The 23,486-nt window shown below is 38.4% G+C and overlaps 1 protein-coding gene across 7 annotated transcripts in view; it reads right to left on the reverse strand.

The window, feature by feature from the left end:
- POGZ (pogo transposable element derived with ZNF domain) overlaps positions 1-23,486 on the reverse strand; it is a 44,761-nt gene that overhangs the window by 15,542 nt on the left and 5,733 nt on the right. Inside the window, exons 2-7 of one of the 7 annotated variants that reach the window (XM_059931172.1) lie at positions 12,791-12,915; positions 11,644-11,802; positions 3,481-3,656; positions 2,437-2,545; positions 914-1,198; positions 615-806 (exon numbers count right to left, since the gene is read on the reverse strand). In XM_059931172.1, coding sequence (XP_059787155.1) covers positions 615-806; positions 914-1,198; positions 2,437-2,545; positions 3,481-3,656; positions 11,644-11,802; positions 12,791-12,914 — 1,045 coding nt within the window. In that variant the 5' untranslated portion in view covers position 12,915. Of the gene's footprint in view, positions 1-614; positions 834-913; positions 1,199-2,436; positions 2,546-3,480; positions 3,657-11,643; positions 11,803-12,790; positions 12,916-23,486 lie in introns of those variants that run through there. The other 6 variants (XM_059931162.1, XM_059931188.1, XM_059931182.1 and 3 more) reach the window with 6 other exon arrangements.

Consider the following 23,486-nt stretch of genomic DNA (forward strand, 5'->3'; position numbering starts at 1 on the left):
AGGGACTTCCCTGGTGGCGCAGTGGTTAAGAATCTGCCTGCCAATGCAGGGGACACGGGTTCGATCCCTGGTCTGGGAATATCCCACATGCCGTGGAGCAACTAAGCCCACGTGCCACAACTACTGAAGCCCGTGCGCCTAGAGCCCGTGCTCTGCAACAAGAGAAACCACTGCAATGAGAAGCCTGTGCACCGCAATGAAGAGTAGTCCCCGCTCGCCGCACCTAGCGAAAGCCCGTGCGCAGCAATGAAGACCCAATGCGGCCAAAAATAAATAAATTAAATAAATTAAAAAATAATAAAATAAAATAAAATCTTGTTAAGAAATCCACCTCCTCCATGAACTATCTTTTGATTATCCCACTGATCTCTGATCAACCAATCCATTTTACTAATCTCCAAAGAACAATTAACACAAGATTCCTTCTGGCTGATTCAGTTACACTTTTCACAAGTGGCAATCCTCTTTACTACACTAAAGTTTCTGTGAGAACAGACTATAGCAACTATACCTTATTTTATTTCTCTATTTCATAGTATAGAGTTCTGATACAACAAATACTTTATTAATGTTTTTGAATGATTGGCTGCCCAGAGTCTTTCTGGTTATCGTACCTTTCATTGAAGACTCAGGCCCGCTGGTTCTCTGAGAGCCATGGGCAGAGCTGTTGTTGGATACCACCATTGGCCCAGGACTCTGGCCCAGGGAAGGGATGGTGTTAAGGGTATTCACCAGTTTGGCCACTTCATTGCTATTTTCACCTGTAACCCCAGGTCGCTTCACAGTGACAAAGCTGGCAATGCTCACTGCAGGTGGAGAAGGGAAGGAGGGAGCTTTGTTGGCCAAGTGATAATCATCTGTTCTCCACCCACCACCCATCCCAGCTCTGCCATCTCCTCTTCCCAAGCCTCACCTAGTTTGGGATTCTGGTTGGATTGGCCTGGAGGCTGAACAGCAAGGTGCCCCAATGAGGTCGGCTGTGTGGCGGTGGGAGTGGTAGAAGTGCTGGGAGTGGACTTGGTCTGCTGGGACTGGGACTGTGGGACGGTGCTTCGAATGGTGAGAGTGGCTGGGATGACGGTGGTGAAGGTGTTGGTGGTGGGCCGCACAGGCATCGTGGAGCCTGGCCTCACAGGGGTCATCTGAGAGAACACTTGTGGGACTCCAACTGTCGGCTTAACAAACTGGGTACCTGGGGCTTCAAAAGAGAGACAAAAATACCAAATCTTGGTCAACGAGCTCACCTATAATACATTCCCCCTGTCTTTACTGGAAATACTGGAATAGGAAAAGATTATCTCCCCAAACTGATTGGTGACTGTCAGGTTCCCAAGGGTAGCATAGATTCTAATGTCTAAGACAACAGGTATCACAAACTGATAAAACAAGTTAGCCTCAGTAATCAGCCCTGAAAACATTAAAGTTAAAGAAGAGTCCCATCAACTCCTCCCAAAACACCTTACCACACTGCCTTTTCTATTCCAGGAATACAATAATGAGTAGCTTGACCTTTGTTATTGGAAGAGAATAATAGGTATAGAGTGGGAAGCAGTATGGGTATATACAGGCCAAAGGGCAGAGCTGGTTCTGAAAAAAGTGATCTTTCTCAGAATACTAAAGGAGTCTTTCATTCTCTTATACAAATTCAAATAGAAGACAGACTATGCCATTCTACTAGGACGTCCCAAAGGTGAGTCTCCTGGCTCAACTATAGACAATTTCACTGACAAACATTTAAGAAATATCAGAACTAGATAGGATAAGCTCATGAGACTGAAGGCCAAAAACCCCTATGGGCTCTGAGAACAACAACAAAAACTTAGGAAGACAAGCTACAGAGATACCTTTACTACAACTAAATCAAGATACTCTTTTTTGGTCTGAATTGTAGTAAGCTTATAGACACTAAATATAGAACTGGGGGAAAATTACAAGATTTTTAAATATTATCTTTCAATTTGGTTTCTTAAAAAAAAAACAACTAGTCATTGGCAATATTTCTCCTCAAAGGATATGCCATTTGTTTAATTTATATTCCAAATCTATGCTATAAAAGTAAAGCAAAATAAGTTTATAATCCCACCATGTAAGTGAGCAGACTTATAAGGAATACAGAATTTGGAAGTTTGCATTAATAATAGTTCTTCAGGATAACAAACTTAATAGCTGAATAAAACAGCAGAAACAGAAAAATAACTATATAAACCCTGTTTTATTGCCTTGTGAAGGGTGGTAAAAAGTTAAAAAGAAAAATAAAACCACCACCCTGGCCAAAGGTTAGAGAGTTTTTTAAAAATGGGGCTTCAATCAATATGATTTTTGTAGTTTTAGATTTCCCTTAAATACACTTTTTAAATGACCTTGAGTATTTTGAGACAACAAAAACAAGTCTTCTGGATGCTAGTTTATTCCAAATGGGTAGACATTTTTCCTTACCTGGGACTAGTGTAATTGGTCTAACTGTTTGGCCTTGCTGTACGTTCAGCACAATCCCAACCTGATTCATTGCATTTTGTACAGGCCGGACATTTCTTACAGGAAATCCCTGCATTAAAAAGCAAAATGATCTTTAACATGGAGATCAGCTAACACTAGCAGAGACTGCATTAAGACCTATATCCAAAAAAATGCCCACACCCTTACCTAATGATTCTCTCCTCTAGAACTAGAACTTTTAAATGACTGAGATGGAGAAATTTTGGACTTCTGGCAAACTTTTGAGTGGCAAATATTAAAACTGGAGAATGAGCTTTGGTACATATGAACAAAAATGAAAACCTACTTCTTGTCTTAAGAGAACCTCAGCTTAAAAAAACTCATCCACAAACTGGCCCCTCAATTACTAAAGGCATAGAATGCAAAAAAATGACACTAACAGTATTCACTGGAGTGATTCAACATACAAACAATTGTAAGAAACTGTTCCCAAAGTCCACTTCAAAGGCCATATACCTCTGGGAAATTTGTTAGACAAGGCAGAAAAAAGCATTTGCCTTTACATTCCACACCAGCATTAGGCTTTCAACTCCAATTCACATTTATATCAAATAAGTCATCTTCCTTCTCTTCCAAAGATCTCCCTGCACTTCACCAATCTTGCATGTATTATCTCCATAAGTCAACTAACTTACCCCATTTTAAGAAAAATAGCCCAAGTAAAGGGTGAGAACCCTTGAGGACCAAGTGTTAAGGCTTCCTAATGCAAGCTTCCCACTCTTTCCTGCCTAGACCTCAATCAAATTACTTAATAGCCCTCCAGGGGTATAAAGAGGCAATTACCCAGCTGTACGCTATGCTGGGCTTTCTACTAAAGTCAGCATCAAATTAAAAACTAGCAAATGAGAAAGCCAAATCAAAAGACAGGACTTAGAACCATTTCTAATGATGCTAAAGACTCTTAAGTCAGAGCCTTCAAAGGTTCCCATAGTCTTTCTCTCCTCTACCATGTCTGAATTCAGTAGAATTCAGAGTCCTACTTACCTGTGTAGTGATGAATATTGGTTGTGAGGCCACAGGGGAACTAGTCACATGATTGGCATTCTGCATGACCTGGACAGGCCTCAATACTGGTTGAGTGACCACTGTACCCAGACCTGGGGTTGGATTCTGGGTTAGGATGAGCGGCTGTCCACCTTGTTGGACCAAAGAATTGCCAGCTAAAGGGAAGAGGAAAAAAAAAAAACAATGTAAGAGAAAACAAACCCACCATTATAAGCAACACAATGGTCTTAGATAAGAAATGGTGTCCCCATATATCAAGATATCCAAGACTGTCACTCACCTCAGGTTTAATGTCACCAAACTTACCAAATATTTAAGCTCCACCCAAAGCTACAACTAACAGGAAAATACACAGGAAGGGAAAGTTCACTAAAATCTTCCCCATATATCTTAACTAGGGATGTCTTAACACACACAGTAAGACTTCTATATGGCTATCACTTTGACTCTGATGATTTAAGTGACCACAAATAATCTCCCCATACCAAATCAGCAAAACAAAGTAACATGTAAGTTCCTTCCCCACATTTTAACTAGGTAAAAACCTATTTTATCAGAATGTAATTTGTTGTTAGCTAATCCACCTTATCTTTTAAAAAGAGGAATATTCATCTACAAACATTAATTCAGCAAGTACACAGAATCTAAAAAATGGGATCTCTTCCTAGCACGTCAAATCTCAGAAATGTAACAGATTCTCTAAACATCCATTGTCTTTTATAGGTATGGGAACACAGAGACTGACAGGCTACCTTCTTTATGTCATCAGAACTGATAAAGAAAAGACCTGGCCAAAACTAATCAACACCAAGTAAAACTGATATGACTTAAGAAGATTCATTCATTAATAAATAGTAACAAATATCATAAATATTAAAAAACTGGCTAATTTTTTTGAAATATTTTAAATTCTTTTTCATGTGTGTTAAAAGTAATTCTGTAATGTTTTTAAGTCCTGTATTTGCTACAGTTGGCTAAAAAATCATTTATACTAAGTTTCCTGATTTACAAAGAATACTCCAAAACAGAAATTCTATTTCAGAGAGCCAAAATATTGGGTTTGCCAAAAAGCACGTTCTTTTTTTCTGTAAGATGGCTCTAGTAGCACTTAGTTGTCTTTAACTTCATTCAAAACAATTTTGTTAGATTGTATTGTGACAGCTGTCATATCAGCATGCATTTAAAAAAAACTTATCAAGACTGTTGACTTTTTGTGTAGTCATTTTAATACTGAAGATGGAAGAAAAAAATTTACATTTTTGGCAATATTATGCTTTATTATTTCAAGAAAGGTAAAAACGCTGATATGCAAAAAAAGATTTGTGCAGTGTATGGAGAAGGTGTCGTGACTGATCAAACGTGTCAAAAGTGGTTCGCGAAGTTTCGTGCTGGAGATTTCTCGCTGGACAATGCTCCACGGCTGGGTAACCCAGCTGAAGTTGACGGCGATCAAATCCAGACATTAGCTGAGAACAATCAACGTTATACCACGCGGGAGATAGCCGACATACTCAAAATATCTGAATCAAGCGCTGAAATTCACTTACACCAGCTTGGTTATGTTAATCACTTTGATGTTTGGGTTCCACATAAGTTAGGCGAAAAAAACATTCTTGACCTTATTTCTGCATGCGATTCTCTACTTAAATGCAACAAAAATATTTTGTTTTTAAAACGGAAAAATTGTGATGGGCGATGAAAAGTCGATACTGTACAATAATGTGGAATGGAAGAGATCATGGGGCAAGCAAAATGAACCAGCACCAACCACAGCAAAGGCCGGTCTTCATCTCAAGAAGGTGATGTTGTGTATATGGTGGGATTGGAAGGGAGTCCTCTGTTATGAGCTCCTTCTGGAAATCCAAACGATTAATTCCAACAAGTACTGCTCCCAATTAGACCAACTGAAAGCAGCACTCGACAAAAAGTGTCCACAATTAGTCAACAGAAAATGCATAATCTTCCATCAGGATAATACAAGACCGCATGTTTCTTTGATGACCAGGCAAAAACTGTTACAGCTTGGCTGGGGAGTTGTGATTCATCCACCGTATTCACCAGACATTGCACCTTCGGATTTCCATTTATTTCAGTCTTTACAAAATTCTCTTAATGGAAAAAATTTCAATTCCCTGGAAGACTGTAAAAGGCATCTGGAACAGTTCTTTGCTCAAAAAGATAAAAAGTTTTGGGAAGATGGAATTATGAAGTTGCCTGAAAAATGGCAGAAGGTAGTGGAACAAAACGGTGAATACGTTGTTCAATAAAGTTCTTGGTGAAAATGAAAAGTGTGTCTTTTATTTTTATTTTAAAACCAAAGGAACTTTTTGGCCAACCCAATACCTAAATCAAAGATTCAAGCAAAATACTGCAACTTTTTACCTCAAATCACCAGAATGGGATGGACTCCTCTGAAGCTTTAAGTTCCACTTGACAAATGGTGTCACTACAGTTAGCTACAGAGCTAGACCACCAAAGTGGGTATACAGGTGGCTATTAATGGGCCAACCTTGGATTGTCCCATGTTCTCCCAGAAACTGAGAGTCCATCAGTGGACTAGACCCTCATAGTTACTGCGCCAGCAGACTAGTAATTATAGATGTTGACAGATAAAAAATTCCAAATTCTAGCTATGCTAATTATACTGCCAATTTATTGACTCTCTCTCTCTCTCTATATATATATATTTTTAAATTTATTTATTTATTTATGGCTGTGTTGGGTCTTTGTTTCTGTGCGAGGGCTTTCTCTAGTTGTGGCAAGTGGGGGCCACTCTTCATCGCGGTGCGCGGGCCTCTCACTATCGCGGCCTCTCTTGTTGCAGAGCACAGGCTCCAGACGCGCAGGCTCAGTAGTTGTGGCTCACGGGCCTAGTTGCTCCGCGGCATGTGGGATCTTCCCAGACCAGGGCTCGAACCCGTGTCCCCTGCATTGGCAGGCAGATTCTCAACCACTGCGTCACCAGGGAAGCCCTATATATATTTTTTTAACTTAAATATTTTATTATGGAGATGTTCAAATACATATAAAAATAGAACACTATAATAAATCTCTATGTACCTATAGCAGCTTCAATAATTATCAACTTAAGGCCAATCTTGTTTCATCTATACTTCCCATTCTCTTACCAGCTCCCATATTATGTTGATACAAGCTTCGGATCATATCATTTCATCTATAAATATTTCAGTATATATCTCTAAAAGATAAGGACTTTAAAAAAGAGGAAATATCAACACCATTATCACTCCTAAAAGATATTATAATAATTCTGTAACTATAGTGGATAATACTGTAGGATATAATTGAAGTTTGCTGAGAGAATAGAACTTAAATGTTCTCACTACCCCCTATCCCTACCCCCAAAAAAGGATAAATATGTGAGGTGATGGATGTGTTAATTAACTAGATAGTGGGAATCCTTGCACAATGCATACATATACCAAATCACAATGTACACATTAAATATCTTACAATTTTATTTGTCAATTATACCTCAATAAAGTTAAATATATACAACAATTCTTGGGAGCTTCCTTGGCACTTCCTTGGCAGTGGTTAGGACTTTGCGCTTCCACTGCAGGGGGCACGGGTTCCAACCCTGGTGGGGGAACTAAGATCCCACATGCCGCACTGTGCGGCAATAAATGAATGAATGAATGAATGAATAATTCTTTAATATCAAATACCCAGTTAGAATTCAAATTGAAAATTACATTTTTTTGTTTGAATTAGGTTACAAAAGGGTTCATAAAGTATAACTGATGACATACCTCTTCAATCTCTTTTAATCTATAGGTTCCCCATCCATCTCTTTTTTACTCCTTTGCAATTTCTGGTTGAAAAATATTGACTAAGCAAAACCATGTATTTTCTATTCACTATTTTAACTGCTAGGGTAAAAGAAAATAAATTATCTGTTATTTATCTAAGCCTAAGAATTCTTAAGATAATCACTGACTCAACATCTCAACTAAATATAGGAAGGGAAGGATGGAAAATTTTTTGCATTTATGTGAAATCAACCAGCATTAGCAAGTCTCAAAAGACAGGCCTTGTTCATGAAATCTACACATACTCTACTACTATAAAGAATGTTAACACAAGCATTTTCTGCAAATATTCTCTCTGACATCAGGGTCATGTTTGAATTTTGGTGGATTGTTAGGACTTTTCCAAAAATAAAGTGCAAATAAAAAAGTAGGTTTCTAAGCCTAGACTAGGTTTACAATTCAATTGAAAGCAAAAACTAGCACACGGCAAGTCACACTGGATAAATTAAAGTCACACTGAGTAAATATTTATTTAATGTATTCTATAAATTCATTCTAATAATTCTAATGAATTATAATAATTCCAATTCTAACAAATGAGTTGTTTTTAATGATTTCTGCATTCTTATTAAGTCTTTCCTAAAAGAAATTCTGACAATTCAAAGGTCTTATGAAGTTCCATTTCCAGAGAATGAAAGAGGCAGTTAGAACCCTGAGACTTAAAAAAGCCTTTAAAAGAATTATCTGACCAATCCCCTACCTGTAAGTTTGCTCTCAAATAATCTAGGTACCACAGCCATAAACTGATTAAATAATAGAAGATTCAGCAGCTTCTCTCACAACATGTTCTGTTTTACAAATCTGAAGGTCTTGATTTTTTTTTCTTCATTCTTTTAAGTTCACTTACACAGCCTTAAACCCCAGAAATAAGAGGGCTAAATGGAGTTGAAATGGACCAAACAGGAATTGAAAATCATAATTACAGTAAAAAATTTATAACATTAAATTCATATCATTCACAGCTCAGAATTAAGCAGTGGTTCGTTTCACTTCATAATGTTCCTTTCCAATGCAAACATATGATCAGTCAGAACTATACGAATAATTTCTAAATGCTGAGTGGTAGATTCTGAAGAACAGCAAAAATAATAGTAAAAATGTTCTAAAATTTTATTCCTAACACTTCGTTAAAAGAAAAAAGCCTTATTGAGATATAATTCACATACCACACATATTTTATCACCCATTTAAAGTGTACAATTTAGAGGCTTTTAGTATATTCACAAGATTTGTGCAATCATCACCACTATTTAATTCCAGAACATTTTCATCACCTCAAAAAGAAACCTTATACCCATTAGCAGTTATTCCCCATTCTCCTCCCCCCAGCCCTGGTAACCAACAATCTAACTTTCTGTCTCTACACATTTGTCTATTATGGGCATTTCATAATAATGGGGTCATATATGTGGCCTATTTGAAATCTATCTATCTATTTTTGGCTGTGTTGGGTCTTCGTTGCTGCGCGCGGGCTTTCTTTAGTTGTGGCGAGCGGGGGCTACTCTTCGTTGCAGTGCACGGGCTTCTCATTGCGGTGGCTTCTCTTGTCGCGGAGCACGGGCTCTGGGCGCACAGGCTTCAGTAGTTCTGGCACTCGGGCTCAGTAGTTGTCGCTCTCGGGCTCTAGAGCGCAGGCTCAGTAGTTGTGGTGCACGGGCTTAGTTGCTCCGCGGCATGTGGGATCTTCCCGGGACCAGGGATCGAACCCGTGTCCCCTGCACTGGCAGGCAGATTCTTAACTACTGCGCCACCAGGGAAGTCCCACATTTTGCTTATTCATTCAACATCTTAGGTTGTTTCCAATTCTGGGCTATAATGAATAACGCTGGCATTTCAAGAGTATCTGATTTTAGAAAGTCACACAACTGTGTGCTTATCTACGCATAAAAGAAGTTTTGAGCCCCCTTTTTTTTTTGGCCGCACCCCATGGCCTATAGATCTTAGTTCCCCAACCAGGGATTGAACCCGGGCCCTCGGCAGTGAAAGCACGGAGTCCTAACCACTTGACCACCGGGGAACTCCCAGCATGAAAGAATTTTTGGATGAACACACAAGACATATGTAACTGTGGTTACCAGTCTATACCCTTTTGTTTTTAAAACCATGAATACAGGTTAACATTTTAATTTGAATACTAGAGCTTTCTAAAGTAAATAAAATCCATTTTCATATTTCAAAAAATTTTTGTACACAGGCCACAGGAATCAAGGGTCCATTCAAAGAGAGTAGGTCACATCAGTGTGTCATGAGATGCTCATCATGGGCCTTGGAACGCTGGGATCAAAGAAAAATTTAGCTAAACTGGTTGCTAATAGCACTTTGACAGCTTATTTTAAGAGAAACATAGGAAAGTAGTATAATACGGTGGGAAGGCCACAAGTTTTGCAGTCTAAGTAATTCAAATCCAGTTTAGTCACTTACTATTTGACCTTAAGTACATTATTTAGACTCTCCACGCCTTGGTTTCTACATCTGTAAAAATGAGAAAATCTCTAGATAGAGGTTCCTCATCTTTATATATATGAGGGTCACTATAAGTTTAAAAAAATTTTAAGGATTTTCCATGTGATAAAAATTATTTTTTCAGGGACTTCCCTGGTAGTCCAGTGGTTAAGACTCTGAGCTCCCAATACAGGGGGCCTGGGTTCAGTCCCTGGTCGGGGAACTAAGATCCCTCATACTGCAACTAAGCCTGCGCGCTGCAACTACTGAGCCCACGTGCTCTAGAGCCTGCGCACTGCAACTAGGGAGCCTGTGCACCACAACTTCCCACATACCGCAACTAAGCCCGCACACCGCACCGAAGAGCCCGTGAGCTGCAACAAAGACCCAGCACAGCCAAAATTAAATAATTAATTAATTAATTAATTTAAAAAATTTTATTTTTTCAGTATCCACTTATGTAGAGCAATCTATTATGGCAATTTGACACTAACAAATTTTAAATGCCTGACCCAGCAATCTCACTTTATATTACAGATATGCTTACACAGCGGGCACAGATACAATGCCTGAGAATGTTCACTGCAGCACTGTTTGTAAACACAAAAAAATGGGATTGTAGTAAATGTCCAACAATAAGGGAGGTAAATGGTTACATCCAACACTAAGAACACCAGGTACACTTCTAATGGAAATGAAAATGGATACAACATTTCTAGATGGCCAATCCAGGAAAAACATTGATCAAAATCCTTAAAAATTGTGATAACCTTTGATCCAACAATTTGACACTTAGAAATGTATTCTCAGAACTACGGATGTGAGAAAAGACAAGAGAGACAAGAGACACAGAGATGTTCACAATAGCCCTTTAAAGTAATAGTACACTCCTTTACAACCTATTGCTAATAACAGTTAACCAAACAACGGGAAATAGTCATCAAAATATTACAAAAAGATTTATTAAAATGAGAAGATATTCACTATATATTAAGGAAAAAAAGCAAGTACAATCTGTATGGATCCATTTTTATAAAAAGTGAATCACTGCACATAGCATACAGATGTACATAATAGTACATATATGTACAGAGTAAGTTACAAATAGTTATCTCCAGGTAGTGAGATTACAGTTAAAAATTGTTTTCTTTTTTTTTTTTACTGTCCACTTTTTCTACAATGCACATATTATCCTTGTATTAATAAAGCTAAAGGAAATAAAATACGTAAAAATAAGTCTTTTATAGCAATGCAATGATTCTATGAAGGTGCTTATTCTACACATGAATCTTGAGTCATAACTTGCCAGTAACTTACTTTCAGAATGTAGAAACAGTCATCAGAAACGAAACAGAAACCAATACTACGTAACTTCTCTAGTCAATAAACTCATTAAAAAACACTTCTCTTTCACCATTCTTTCAGGTAGACAACAACCCTGTCCTATTTTTCATACCCAGGAACCAATAACCAAATGAATCTGCCAAAGAAAATATAGAACAAGGCTGCTCTCGGACAATTCTTAGCAGACTAGTGGGGCTCTTCTAATTAAAAAATATAAACAATCAAACAACCCCCCCCCACATCTCTTTAATAGTTAGGAATTTGGGGTTTACATTTTCTTTCCTAGAAGTTATCAGCAAAAAGAATCAGCTGCCCTCTGACTTGAAACACTAGCATCGATTCAGCACTAACTCAGAAGGAACAGCACCACTTACTTCCATATCAGAGAATCAGTACTAAACTCACTCCAACACCAGCAGAACCACATCAGTACCTAAAACTGAACAGGTACAGCTGTTCCTAAGACCTTTTTTAGTCTCTCACCCCTCTAGCCCAGGAAGAATTTCCCAATAATCCCACTTACCATTGTTGTTGGCAATTAGTGTGACAAGAGTCTTCTTTGTACTGTCGCTGTTCTGTGCCCCGCTGCTACTAACGGTGGTGGATGTAGAGAGGTGCCCAGCAACAGAAGCATGGGCAGCGATGGGCACTGGAGCCGAGACAGGCTGCTGGCTCACAGAAACTGTGGGGAAGGGGAGGCACAGTCACTTGGAGACAGGGACAGATGACACTAAAGGATACTGTTCTAATCTTCCCTTTTCATCTTACTGTGGGTCTCTATACCCAAAACCTTTCCTGCTTTATTCGTAAATCCAACTGTTCATCTGATTTCTCCTATGTGTCCCTCACACCACAAATTAGACACAATGCCTTCTTCTTTGTCTCACATTTCCTGGTTAATTAAGTTAGATTACGAGCTCACTGAACCCGGATTTTACTGTTTTGCTTATATAGCACAAGCAAACCTCTAGAACTCAAAGGCTTATTATCTCCACTACTGGTATTCATAACCATGCATTAGTAAGCCGTCCACAAGACCCTGAACTGTCCTGTTTCAGCCCAAACCAATGCCATCTTCAGTTCTCAAGGCAGGAAAGATAAAAAAAAAAAAAAGAGCAACAGATACAATTTAGAGGGGAAAAGAACTACCACTCAGTTTCTGAATTCAGGGCAATCTAGAATTTGACCCTGCAACATCACCTTTTTGAAAGAGAAGCTAACAAGCCTAAGTTTGTAAACTGTCCATGGAGGCAGACACGAAGCAAATTCTGCTCAGCTCACAAAGGAAACCAAGTTCAAGTAAAACAAACAAAAAATTCCCCAAGACTATGGGAACCTGTTTTTGACTGGGTATATAAATGAGCACTGACACACACCTTTGCATTCTTGTTCATACATCATTTGGTAAGAGGATTGCTTATGTGTTTGATAAACATTGGTTAATCCAATTCTCAATGTTTTCAATTTATTAAATATAGTGTTTCTAGCTTTATGTACAAGGAAACCAAAGCACTTACAGACCAGAGCACGGGGGAAAAAGGTAGCACCAGTGCCACAGTGAAGCAACCCTGGATTCTTGAAGTCTTCTTCCACCTCACACTTTCTTAACAAAAATGCCATTCAATTCAGTCAATATAACAATGATCTAAGAGCAAAAGAATTTTTGTTACCTGTAGTAGTTTTATCCACTGAATTATAATCCTCAACTACAGAATCCTCAATGACATCACTGATTTTCTGCCATGGCTCCAACTCCTCCTCCTCACATTCCATAAAGAGGTCGGTGTCCGCCATGCTAAAAGAAAAAGAAGATTGAATAAGATATTGACCTCAGAATGGGAGAAATAGTTTTATACAAAATATGGAATCAGATTCCTGACTATTGGTAACCTATTCCCTTGTGCTCCCTCTACCATTTCCCCTAACCTCCCCCCCATTTCCAAGGTTCCAGAAGTATAACTTTTATTCTTGAAAAAAAAAAAAATTAATGTGGAAGAGTCCACAGCAAATTATTTAATAATTAGGGTTATAAAAATGTAATCTATAATACCCAGGGCTGGGATTAGGGTGAGGCGAATCATGCAAGTGGAGGGTCAAATCCTGCTTTATTTAAAATCGATATTTTGCTCATTATGAAATTTTTTGCATTAATATTGAGCTTTAAAAAATGATAGATTTGCTGTTTGAGGAAAGCACCCTAGGAACTTGTTTGAAAAACCGGGAAGTTTTGAAGAAAGCGCTAACCATTCTGTCTCTAGACTGCTGTTCTACTGATTCTGGACTTGAGCTGCAACATTTCCAGCCTCCAGCCAACCCTGCTTGCTTCAGACTGGCCCCCACAATCCTAATTGGCAAGGGCCAGTTCCTTAATATCTATCCTGTTGTTACCGTTCTGAACTCAGTGGTTTTCGTATACTGATAGACTCCTTGGTTTGTCTCAAGTCTGAAGTCAAGGGGAGATTCTGTCAGCAACCAAGACCTCTCTGTTCAGTCCTTAATGGGTTTTTCCTCAACTGCATGGCTTGTCCCTATATTTGTGCTACTAAATGTATAAAGGTATATAGTTATACCACCCTCTAAATTTTCTCTAATCATGTAATATATTGTGCAATGTTAAATACATTGCATCCTTAAAGCTGTCTGTCCATTAATCTTTATTTCAAAAATCTGAACAAAGGTCCAGGATATACTTGAGCTCTATGTTTGGTGAAATTTAAATGTAAATAAAATAAAAATAATAGCATAAAAATGATACATTAAAATACTATTTTATCCTGATTACTGAGCCTTTTTGCACTTAAGTGAGAACCTCAGTTGTCACAATCTAATTCCAACCCAACTACTACCTTAAATTCCACCATGATTTTGGGAGTCAGCCTTTAATTTGAAAACACTGCTTAAACACTGCTTAAATTACATTCATCTTTGCAATGCAAAGTTATTATTACTATGCTGTCCTCCAGTATCAGTTGACTAAAGGTCAATTTCTTTGTCTTGGAATGGGAGTAGCATTACTGCTCAATGTTCAAACAAAACTTTTAAGGCAAGGACTCTCGGTGCCCTTAGTATCTCAGAAATTTCTTCACCACACCCCTAAAGCAAAACCAAAACAAAACAACCAACCTAACCTTTGTGTTTAAATAGTTAGGTCCCTACAATTTGATAGTATTAGTTTGCAAGATGCCCAACAGATGGCGTTGTCCCCTTGAAAATTTAAAATATTCCAGCAATGCCGCAGTAAGTTGGCTAGTCAAGTGCCCACAGTTTAATGGGTAAAGTGCTTCATTTGATTCTAACTGGTCTCTTAATATTCTATTTTAATTATTTCTGTGTTCCCAAACCAAAACCACAAAGGAGAGAAGGTATGAGCAGAGTAAGAAAAAGCTCTAAAGTGTCAACTTAAATTTTCTTAGTTTTGTATTTAATTTACATATACAAAAGACAATGCTAGCCAGAAACCAAATTAAAAAGAAGCCAAATCCATATCAAAGGCATTCTTTGAGTAAAGACTACACAACACACTTTTGTATTTTCCAGTCTAGTTCCACTGAAAGAGGTAACATTCTAAACAACTCTTTTCTAACTGCTTAATTTTATACTATTGTTCTTTGCTGTGTAACTTTCTTAGAGCCCACAGCCAACAGACAATTAATGCATACTATCAAACATCCAGCAGAATGAATATAAACTGTGGATAACCTCTACAGATGGTTTTCAAGGACCTTCTTTCAGCTGTGACCAGCTGCAAGCAAACTCTCCATACATACGTTGAGCAATCTGTAGAAAACTTTCCTTGGGAATAAGCAGAGCTATCTGAATGCAAATTGTGGTTTTCAATGTCATGCTTATGAATATTTTAATAGCACATCCAAAGGCTGGTCTTTTACCTCAACTATTTATAGTATCATAAGAGACTGAGTTCATGTTTTATCCTGTCAATGAAGATTAATAATGAAACATTCTTCCATCTGACGGGAGTCAAATTATGTTATTCCTACCATGAACAAGGTATTCTAAGAAACAGAGTGGAAAAGGCAGATGTGAAACAATGGCAAAGAAAAATGTTTATGTCCTAACTACTTTTTACCAAGTGAGAAAGAAAAGTAACTCCTCAGATACAAGCTCTGCCAAGACAACCAATGTAAATTAAAAGATTCAAAATGGAAAGAAAATTACACTTAGAAAATATTTTTCAAGGTTTTTACAAGGGAGAAGACAGTTAACCAACAAGGTCTGACAACTCAGAAAATAATGAATCCGCTGACTGAGCATATTTTATGACTCACACCAAAATATCTCTGAAAGACACTGAAAACAAGTTTTCCAAATAGTCCTTATTTCTGATCTAGACTCTTCTATCTCAGAATGTGATCATTCCTTTCATTTCAGCATCTATAGCTCAGGGTCGAAAAATTAACTCTGTTGAAAAGATGGGCCATGCCACAATAGAGGTATCAACCTGAATTAAATTTCTTGTAAACTTTAAAAATGAAAAATGCAAATTTAGCACCCTTCAGTAGTTTTCCAGCTATCAGAAAGGAATCTTCGGGCTTCCCTGGTGGCGCAGTGGTTGACTGCCTGCCAATGCAGGGGACACGGGTTCGAGCCCTGGTCTGGGAAGATCCCACATGCCGCGGGGCAACTAGGCCCGTGAGCCACAACTACTGAGCCTGCGCGTCTGGAGCCTGTGCTCCGCAACAAGAGAGGCCGCGATAGTGAGAGGCCCGCGCACCGCGATGAAGAGTGGCCCCCACTTGCCGCAACTGGAGGGGGCCCTTGCACAGAAACGAAGACCCAACACAGCCATAAATAAATAAATAAATAAATTAATTAATTAATTTTAAAAAAAAAGACTCCTCATTAATATAGTGAAATGCTATATTTAATATCTTTACCAAGATGCTCAAGGAACACCATCATTCTCTGCGGTATTCCAAGTGATCCATGGCCTATAACCACCTTTCAACTATTTTTGATCAAAGAAGACAGGAATTACTAAATATGTAGTACTAAAGTATATAAATCTTCCCAAACTATCAGTCTACTCATGTTTAACTTCTTTCTACACCAAACCTTCAACTTAATTTCTCACAAGAAAAAGAAAACTCTGGAATTTTCCCCTCTCTTCCCTATTATTTTGCTATAAAGGATAAACATACTCATAGGCTTGGAATACATCTCACATGCAAAAACAAACAGTGACTTCCCTGGTGGTCCAGTGGTTAAGAATCCACCTTCCAGGCTTCCCTGGTGGCACAGTGGTTAAGAATCCGCCTGCCAATGCAGGAGACATGGGTTCGGGTCCTGGTCCGGGAAGATCCCACATGCCACGGAGCAACTAAGTCTGTGCGCCACAACTACTGAGCCTGCGCTCTAGAACCCGTGAGCCACAACTACTGAGCCCGCATGCCACAACTACTGAAGCCCGCGTACCTAAAGCCTGTGCTCCGCAACAAGAGAAGCCACCGCAATGAGAAGCCCACGCACCGCAACGAAGAGTAGCCCCCGCTCATAGCAACTAGAGAAAGCCTACACGCAGCAACGAAGACCCAACACAGCCAAAAATAAAATGAATAAAATAAATAAATTTATAAAAAAGAAAAAAAAGAATCCGCCTTCCAATGTAGGGGACGCGGGTTCGATTCCTGGTCAGGGTACTAAGATCCCACATGCCACAAGGCAACTAAGCCCGCAGCTGCAACTACTAAGCCTGCATGCTCTAGAGCCCGTGCGCCACAACTACTGAGCCTGCACACTCTAGAGCCCGCGCACCACAACTAGAGAGAAACTTGTAGGCCACAAGGAAAGATCCCACGTACTGCAACTAAGACCAGACGCAGCCAAATAAATAAATAAATAACAAAACCAAAAAACTTACATTGAGCTTCAATCCTTACTCAATTTTGGGACATTTTCATTTCTTCTGAAAAAGTGCCAGGTAAAAACCTGAATTTCAGAAATTAAAGGCCAGCACATAGGGAACACCATGCTACATCAAGAGAAAAACTTGCACAGGTAGTAAATTTGAGAATCATATACTGTAACCAAGTAAAGGGGCAAACTTTCATCATATTACAACTATGAATCTCTGAATCAAGACTGTAGTGATTCCTTTTCTGCTATTCTTAAAATGAGATATCAATTTTAATTATATACAAGAGTAGGGAATTCCCTGGCAGTCCAGTGGTTAGGACTCCATGCTTCCACTTCAGGGAGCCTGGGTTTGATCCTTGATTGGGGCCAAAAGAAAAAATTATATACAAGAGTAGACATGTATCCATCACCCAGCTTCAAAAATTATCAACCAATCTTGTTTCACTTATGCCCTCTCTCCTTCATATTATTTTGAAACTAATCTCTAATATCATATTTATAAATATTTTATTATGTAGCTCTAAAAGATAAGGACTTGAAAAGATCATGTACCAAAAAAAAAAAAAAAAAAAATCATAGAGAATTGCTTGGTCATTCAGTGGTTAGGATGCGGTGCTTTCACTGCTGGGGCTGGGTCTGATCCCTGGTTGGGGAACTGAGATTCCACAAGCTGCATGGCCAAATTTTAAAATAAATAAATAGATAAATCATAGTACCATTAATATGCCTAAAAGATTTATAGTCTCTTAATATCAAATATCTAGTCAACACTGAAATCTCAAATTCTCTCAAACGCCATATTTCTTTTTAAATTTATTTTATATTGGAATATAGCTAATTTACAATACTGTGTTAGTTTCAGGTGTACAGCAGTGATTCAGTTATACATATTCATATATCCATTTTTTTTCAGATTCTTTTCCCATATAGGTTATTACAGAATACTGAGTAGAGTTTCCTGTGCTATATAGTAGGTCTTTGTTGATTATCTGTTTTATATATAGTAGTGTGTATATGTTAATCCCAAACTCCTAATTTATCCCTCCCCCCACCTTTCCCCTTTGGTAACCATAAATTTGTTCTTGAAGTCTGTGAGTCTGCTTCTGTTTTGTAAATAAGTTCATTTGTAACATTTTTTAGATTCCACAAATAAGTGATATCACATATTTGTCTTTCTCTGTCTTACTTCACTTAGTATGATAATCTCTAGGTCCATGCATGTTGCTGCAAATGGCATTATTTCGTTCTTTTTTTATGGCTGAGTAATATTCCATTGTATATATGTACCACATCTTCTTTACCCATTCCTCTGTTGATAGACATTTAGGTTGCTTTGATGTCTTAACTAAATACCGTATTTCTTAAAGTTTGTTTGGTTTAGATTCAAATAAGGTCCACATATTATGATTATTTGATAAGTTTCTTAGGTCTCTTTTAATTTATAGATCTTCCTTCATCTTTATCCCCCCCCCACCGTAATTTATTTGTTGAAGAACCAGGTCACCTCTTGCAGTTTCTACAATCTGGATATTGTTGATTACATACACATGGCATTTAATATATGCCTCTGGCCTCTGTATATCCTGAAATTGATAGCTGGATCTAGAGACATGATTAGATACAGGTTTAACATTTTTTTCCCCCAAGACTACTCACAAGGGCAGGATTTTCTTCCATCAGGAATCCTTCCATCCAGGCTCAATGCCTAGAACTAGTCATTCTAAATCTATCATTCCCTTTTATTAACTGAAACACCTTGATTTAAAAAAAACAAAACGTATCTACTATTTGGTTACCCAGTGGTGCAGTTCATACAGTAAAAGTCTCGACTCTTTCCATCTTGCTTCTTTCCCTTTACCAGTTTTCAAAATAATGATCTGTTTCACTAGCATTTCCTCAAAGTGACCAATGAGCTTGTTCTTTTAAAATTAATTAATTAATTAATTTTATTTTTGGCTATGTTGGGTCTTTGTTGCTGCACACGGCTTTCTCTAGTTGCGGTGAGCCGGGGCTACTCTTCGTCATGGTGCACGGACTTCTTGTGGTGGCTTCTCTTGTTGCAGAGCACGGGCTCTAGGCGCACAGGCTTCAGCAGCTGTGGCACGCAGGCTCAGTAGTTGTGGCAGACGGGCTTAGTTGCTCTGTGGCATGTGGGATCCTCCCGGACCAGGGCTCGAACCTGTGTCCCCTGCATTGGCAGGCGGATTCTTAACCACTGCACCACCAGGGAAGTCCAATAAGCTTGTTCTTAAACTATCATTGTATCACATCATATGACACATCAATTTAAACATATTTGATATGTTTTGATCCACTGCAGTTATCCTTATTGATACTCAAAGTGTCCTATTTTGGCTACTGGGAACTTCTCAGTTAGCTCCTGAGTCCTTCTGACACAACCCTTGTGTTTGATAAAATCCTGGCTATAAGTTTCAGGCTCATCTCATACATTCTTGCCCCAGACCTAGAATCAGCCATTTCTCTAAGGAGCCCTGATTTCTTTTGGTGTGGAATGACATTCCAAGATCGCAGTCTAGATGCTAGTGACTTTTCTGCTCATTAAAAAAAAAAAAAAAGGGGGCTTCCGTGGTGGCGCAGTGGTTGAGAATCTGCCTGCCAATGCAGGGGACACGGGTTCGAGCCCTGGTCTGGGAAGATCCCACATGCCGCGGAGCAACTGGGCCCGTGAGCCACAATTACTGAGCCTGCGCGTCTGGAGCCTGTGCTCCGCAACAAGAGAGGCCACGATAATGAGAGGCCCGCGCACCGCGATGAAGAGTGGCCCCCGCTTGCCACAACTAGAGAAAGCCCTCGCACAGAAATGAAGACCCAACACAGCCAAAAATAAATAAATTAAAAAAAAAAAAAAAGTATTTATTTGGCTGCATCGGGTCTTAGTTGCGGCACGCGGGATCTTTCGTTGTGGTGCGTGGGCTTCTCTCTAGTTGTGGCGCGCGGGCTCTAGAGTGTGTGGGCTCAGTAGCTGCGGCACATGGGCTCTCTAGCTGTGATGCACGCAGGCTCTAGAGTGCACATGCTTAGTTGCTCTGCAGCATGTGGCATCTTAGTTCCCGGACCAGGGATCGAACCCATGTCCCATGCATCGGAAGGCGGACTCTTAACCACTGGACCACCAGGGATGTCCCTCTGCTCATTTTAGACATAAAATTATCTCCATATCAACCCCCAACTATTAGTCAGCTACCTTCAATTTCACTTCTATGTCATTTGGCAGAAAAATTCCAAATCTACAAATAAAACTTGTCTTAGAAACTGAAAACAAACTTCTATTTTCTCCTGAGATTCTTACTTGAGATGTTTCAATCTTTTAAACTTTATTAACTAATTCTCATTACTTCCACTCTTTTTCCAACCTTTCCCTTCCCCTAACAAGTTGCCTACATCATTTTCCTCACTGGCAGAATTTACATATAGTTAAAAAAAATTTTTTTAAGAACAATCAAAGATTAACAAAGAGGACACATGTAGTTTAACCAAGCCCTTTAGCAAGTAACTTTTTTTGAGGCTGCCTTCATTACCTTAACATAATCATCTATGTTTTGTTGCATTTTTCAGTAGTTTGTTTATTTTTTATTACTGAGTAGTGCTCCATTTATGGATAAACTATCCATCCACATGTTGACAGATAGTTGTTTTCAATTTTTCAGGCTATTATGAATAAACCTGCTATGAACATTTGGGCACAAGTCTTTGTATGTGCGTATGTTTTCATTATTTTGGATAAATAACTAGGAGAGGAATTTCTGGGCCATAGGGTAAGTGTATGTTTAACTTCCAAAGAAATGGCGAATTTTCCAAACACTAGCCTAAGTAGCTTCTGACTTACCCAATTTACAAGTCCTGCAGAGATGGTCTTGTAACTTACTATCTATCTACCTATTTACTGCCACGCCACAGGGCATGCGAGATCTTAGTTCCCTGACCAGGGATCGAACCCACGTCCTCTGCATTGGAAGCATGGAGTCTTAACCACTGGACTGCCAGGGAAGTCCCCGTAACATACTTCATAATGTAGGGTTGCTTAGCTCCTATGACTCCTAGTTTGGGGCCCTCAGCTGATACTCTGAAACAACAGGAACATTCATATTCAACTAACGTATAAGATACTTAATTTAACATTCTTCCCTTAACTGCTAGACTGAAATATTTGAGAGGGCAGGAACCATGTCTTTCTTATTTATTTATTAAATTGAAGTACAACTGATTTACAATGTTGTGTCAGTAAAGTGATTCAGTTATACATACATATATATAAAATATATAATACATATGTATGTAATATACATATGTATAATATATATATATTCTTTTTCAGATTCTTTTCCCTTACAGGTTATTACAAAATATTGAATATAGTCCCCAGTAACTATTTTTTTAAAGACTGTCTTTTCTTGAATGCCAAGATATAAACAGATCACCTTAAAGATATCAAATTTCTCAACTGCTCCTAACAAAAACTTTACCCATAACACATAGCTAATAAGGTTCTTTTCCAAGCAAACTGGGAGGTGGGAGGGGGATGAGATAAAGCAAAAGACCTACACCTTACAAATGAAGAGCTCATTTCTAGCTTCAATAAAATTTCCAATAGAGCTAAAAAATGTCATCATATTCCAGTGTTCTCCAACATATACTAAGCACAGTCCAAGCTGTGCAGCATATCTGCAGAAGGGAACTGTGTTCAACGGCTGTACATAGGTTATATAAAGGGAAACCTAGATCATTAAGGAATCCACATATGCCAGTGGCTTTTATCCAACTCAGTAATACTCAAACAGGGATAATCTGCCCCCAGAAGACATACAGGAATGTCTGGAGACATTTTTGGTAGTCATAACTAGGAGTGGGGTTGGGGAAGGGTGCTACTGGCATCTATCTAGTGGCAAGTGGCCAGGGGTGCTACTAAACATCCTACAATGCATGAGACAGATGGGGACTTATCTGGCACAAAATGTTAATAGTGCCAAGATTGAGAAACCCTGATCAAACTGAATCCATGTTCTGAAGGGGAAAATTTTTTTTAAAAATCATCCCACGTTCTATGCATAAAGAACTCTCATTTCTTTTTTTTTAATTGAAGTATAGTTGACTTACAATGTTATGTTAATTTTCTCATTTCTTTTTAAAATAATGTATCCTCTCTGCAACAGAAGAGATGAGAACAAGATCCCTATGAATTGTTCAAATGGTTACATCTTAACACAGTAAAAACATTTTTATAAAACTCATATACATCTAGTTTGTTTCACCCTATAATGATCTACCTGTGAAACTTGTTGCTGCCTAAGTACGTAATTTCTCCTTATAAAACTTAAGCATTATGATGTTAATTCTGTAAATTTATGGTTACTATCAGTATTAACTGGTAAATAATCTTTGTGAAAATAATTTCCCAAAGTCCCAAAATCTCCATTTCTAAAATTTCTGGTTGTGCCCTTTACTATTCCTCTGTGGGTTGCTTTTGCTAAATATATCAGCTCTTATTGCCTCTTCAACTTTCCAGAGAGCAGTGAACCAAAATGACACGATGCAAACTTATTTCTGCGGTCCTTCTCAAAGTCCTATTGTTATGCTTGAACTTAAAATTACGGAAGTAGCTCTATGTCTCAAAGCCAAAAGTTAAGACAGTAATAAGTTTAAATAGAAAAATGTTAGTCAATAATCCAAACTCTACCTGTCATCAGCTGTTTGGTCTGTGGCTTGTTCTTTTGTAAACAAACAAACAAAAGCTATTGACAATAATGTTTAACCTGAATCAAATCAAGCACTTAAATTTAACTTCCAGTTTTTAGGAAACACAGCAGTAGAGGAATAAGTTAAGTAGCACCTCAAGGAAATAATGAGATAAATCCAAAAAGTGGGACATTTTAAAAGGAAATAACCAGACAAGTGCAGAATATGGAATATTTTATAAAACTACTAACAGTTTAAAAATGTCAATCTCACACACACATGTATACATGAATGCCCACACACAGAGTGAGAAGACTAAACCAGACTGAAAGAAACTAAAGCAATGTAACAAAAGGCAACATGTAAACCTTTACTGGATTCTGGTTCATAAAAAAGCTATAAATGACATATTGGGGAGAACTGGAACATTTGAATATAGACTAGATACAAGATGATATTTGGAAATGATTTTTAATTTTCTTAGAAAAAATAGTGGTATTAGAGTTATGTAGGAGAACGTTATTTATTCTTAGCAAATGCATGAAATGTTCAGTGGAAGTATCATGACTGTGACTTTCAGGTGGTTCAGCCAATATATATTTTGGCGTTTTCTTACAGACGTCAAATATGCCAACATTAAAAATGGTTGTGTCGGGACTTCCCTGGTGGCGCCGTGGTTAAGAATCCATCTGCCAATCCAGGGGATGTGGGTTCGAGCCCTGGTCTGGAAAGATCCCACATGCCGCGGAGCAAGTGCACCACAACTACTGAGTCTGTGCTCTAGAGCCTACGAGCCAT

Source organism: Balaenoptera ricei, chromosome 1 (genome assembly GCF_028023285.1).
Source record: "Balaenoptera ricei isolate mBalRic1 chromosome 1, mBalRic1.hap2, whole genome shotgun sequence".
Taxonomy (NCBI): domain Eukaryota; kingdom Metazoa; phylum Chordata; class Mammalia; order Artiodactyla; family Balaenopteridae; genus Balaenoptera; species Balaenoptera ricei.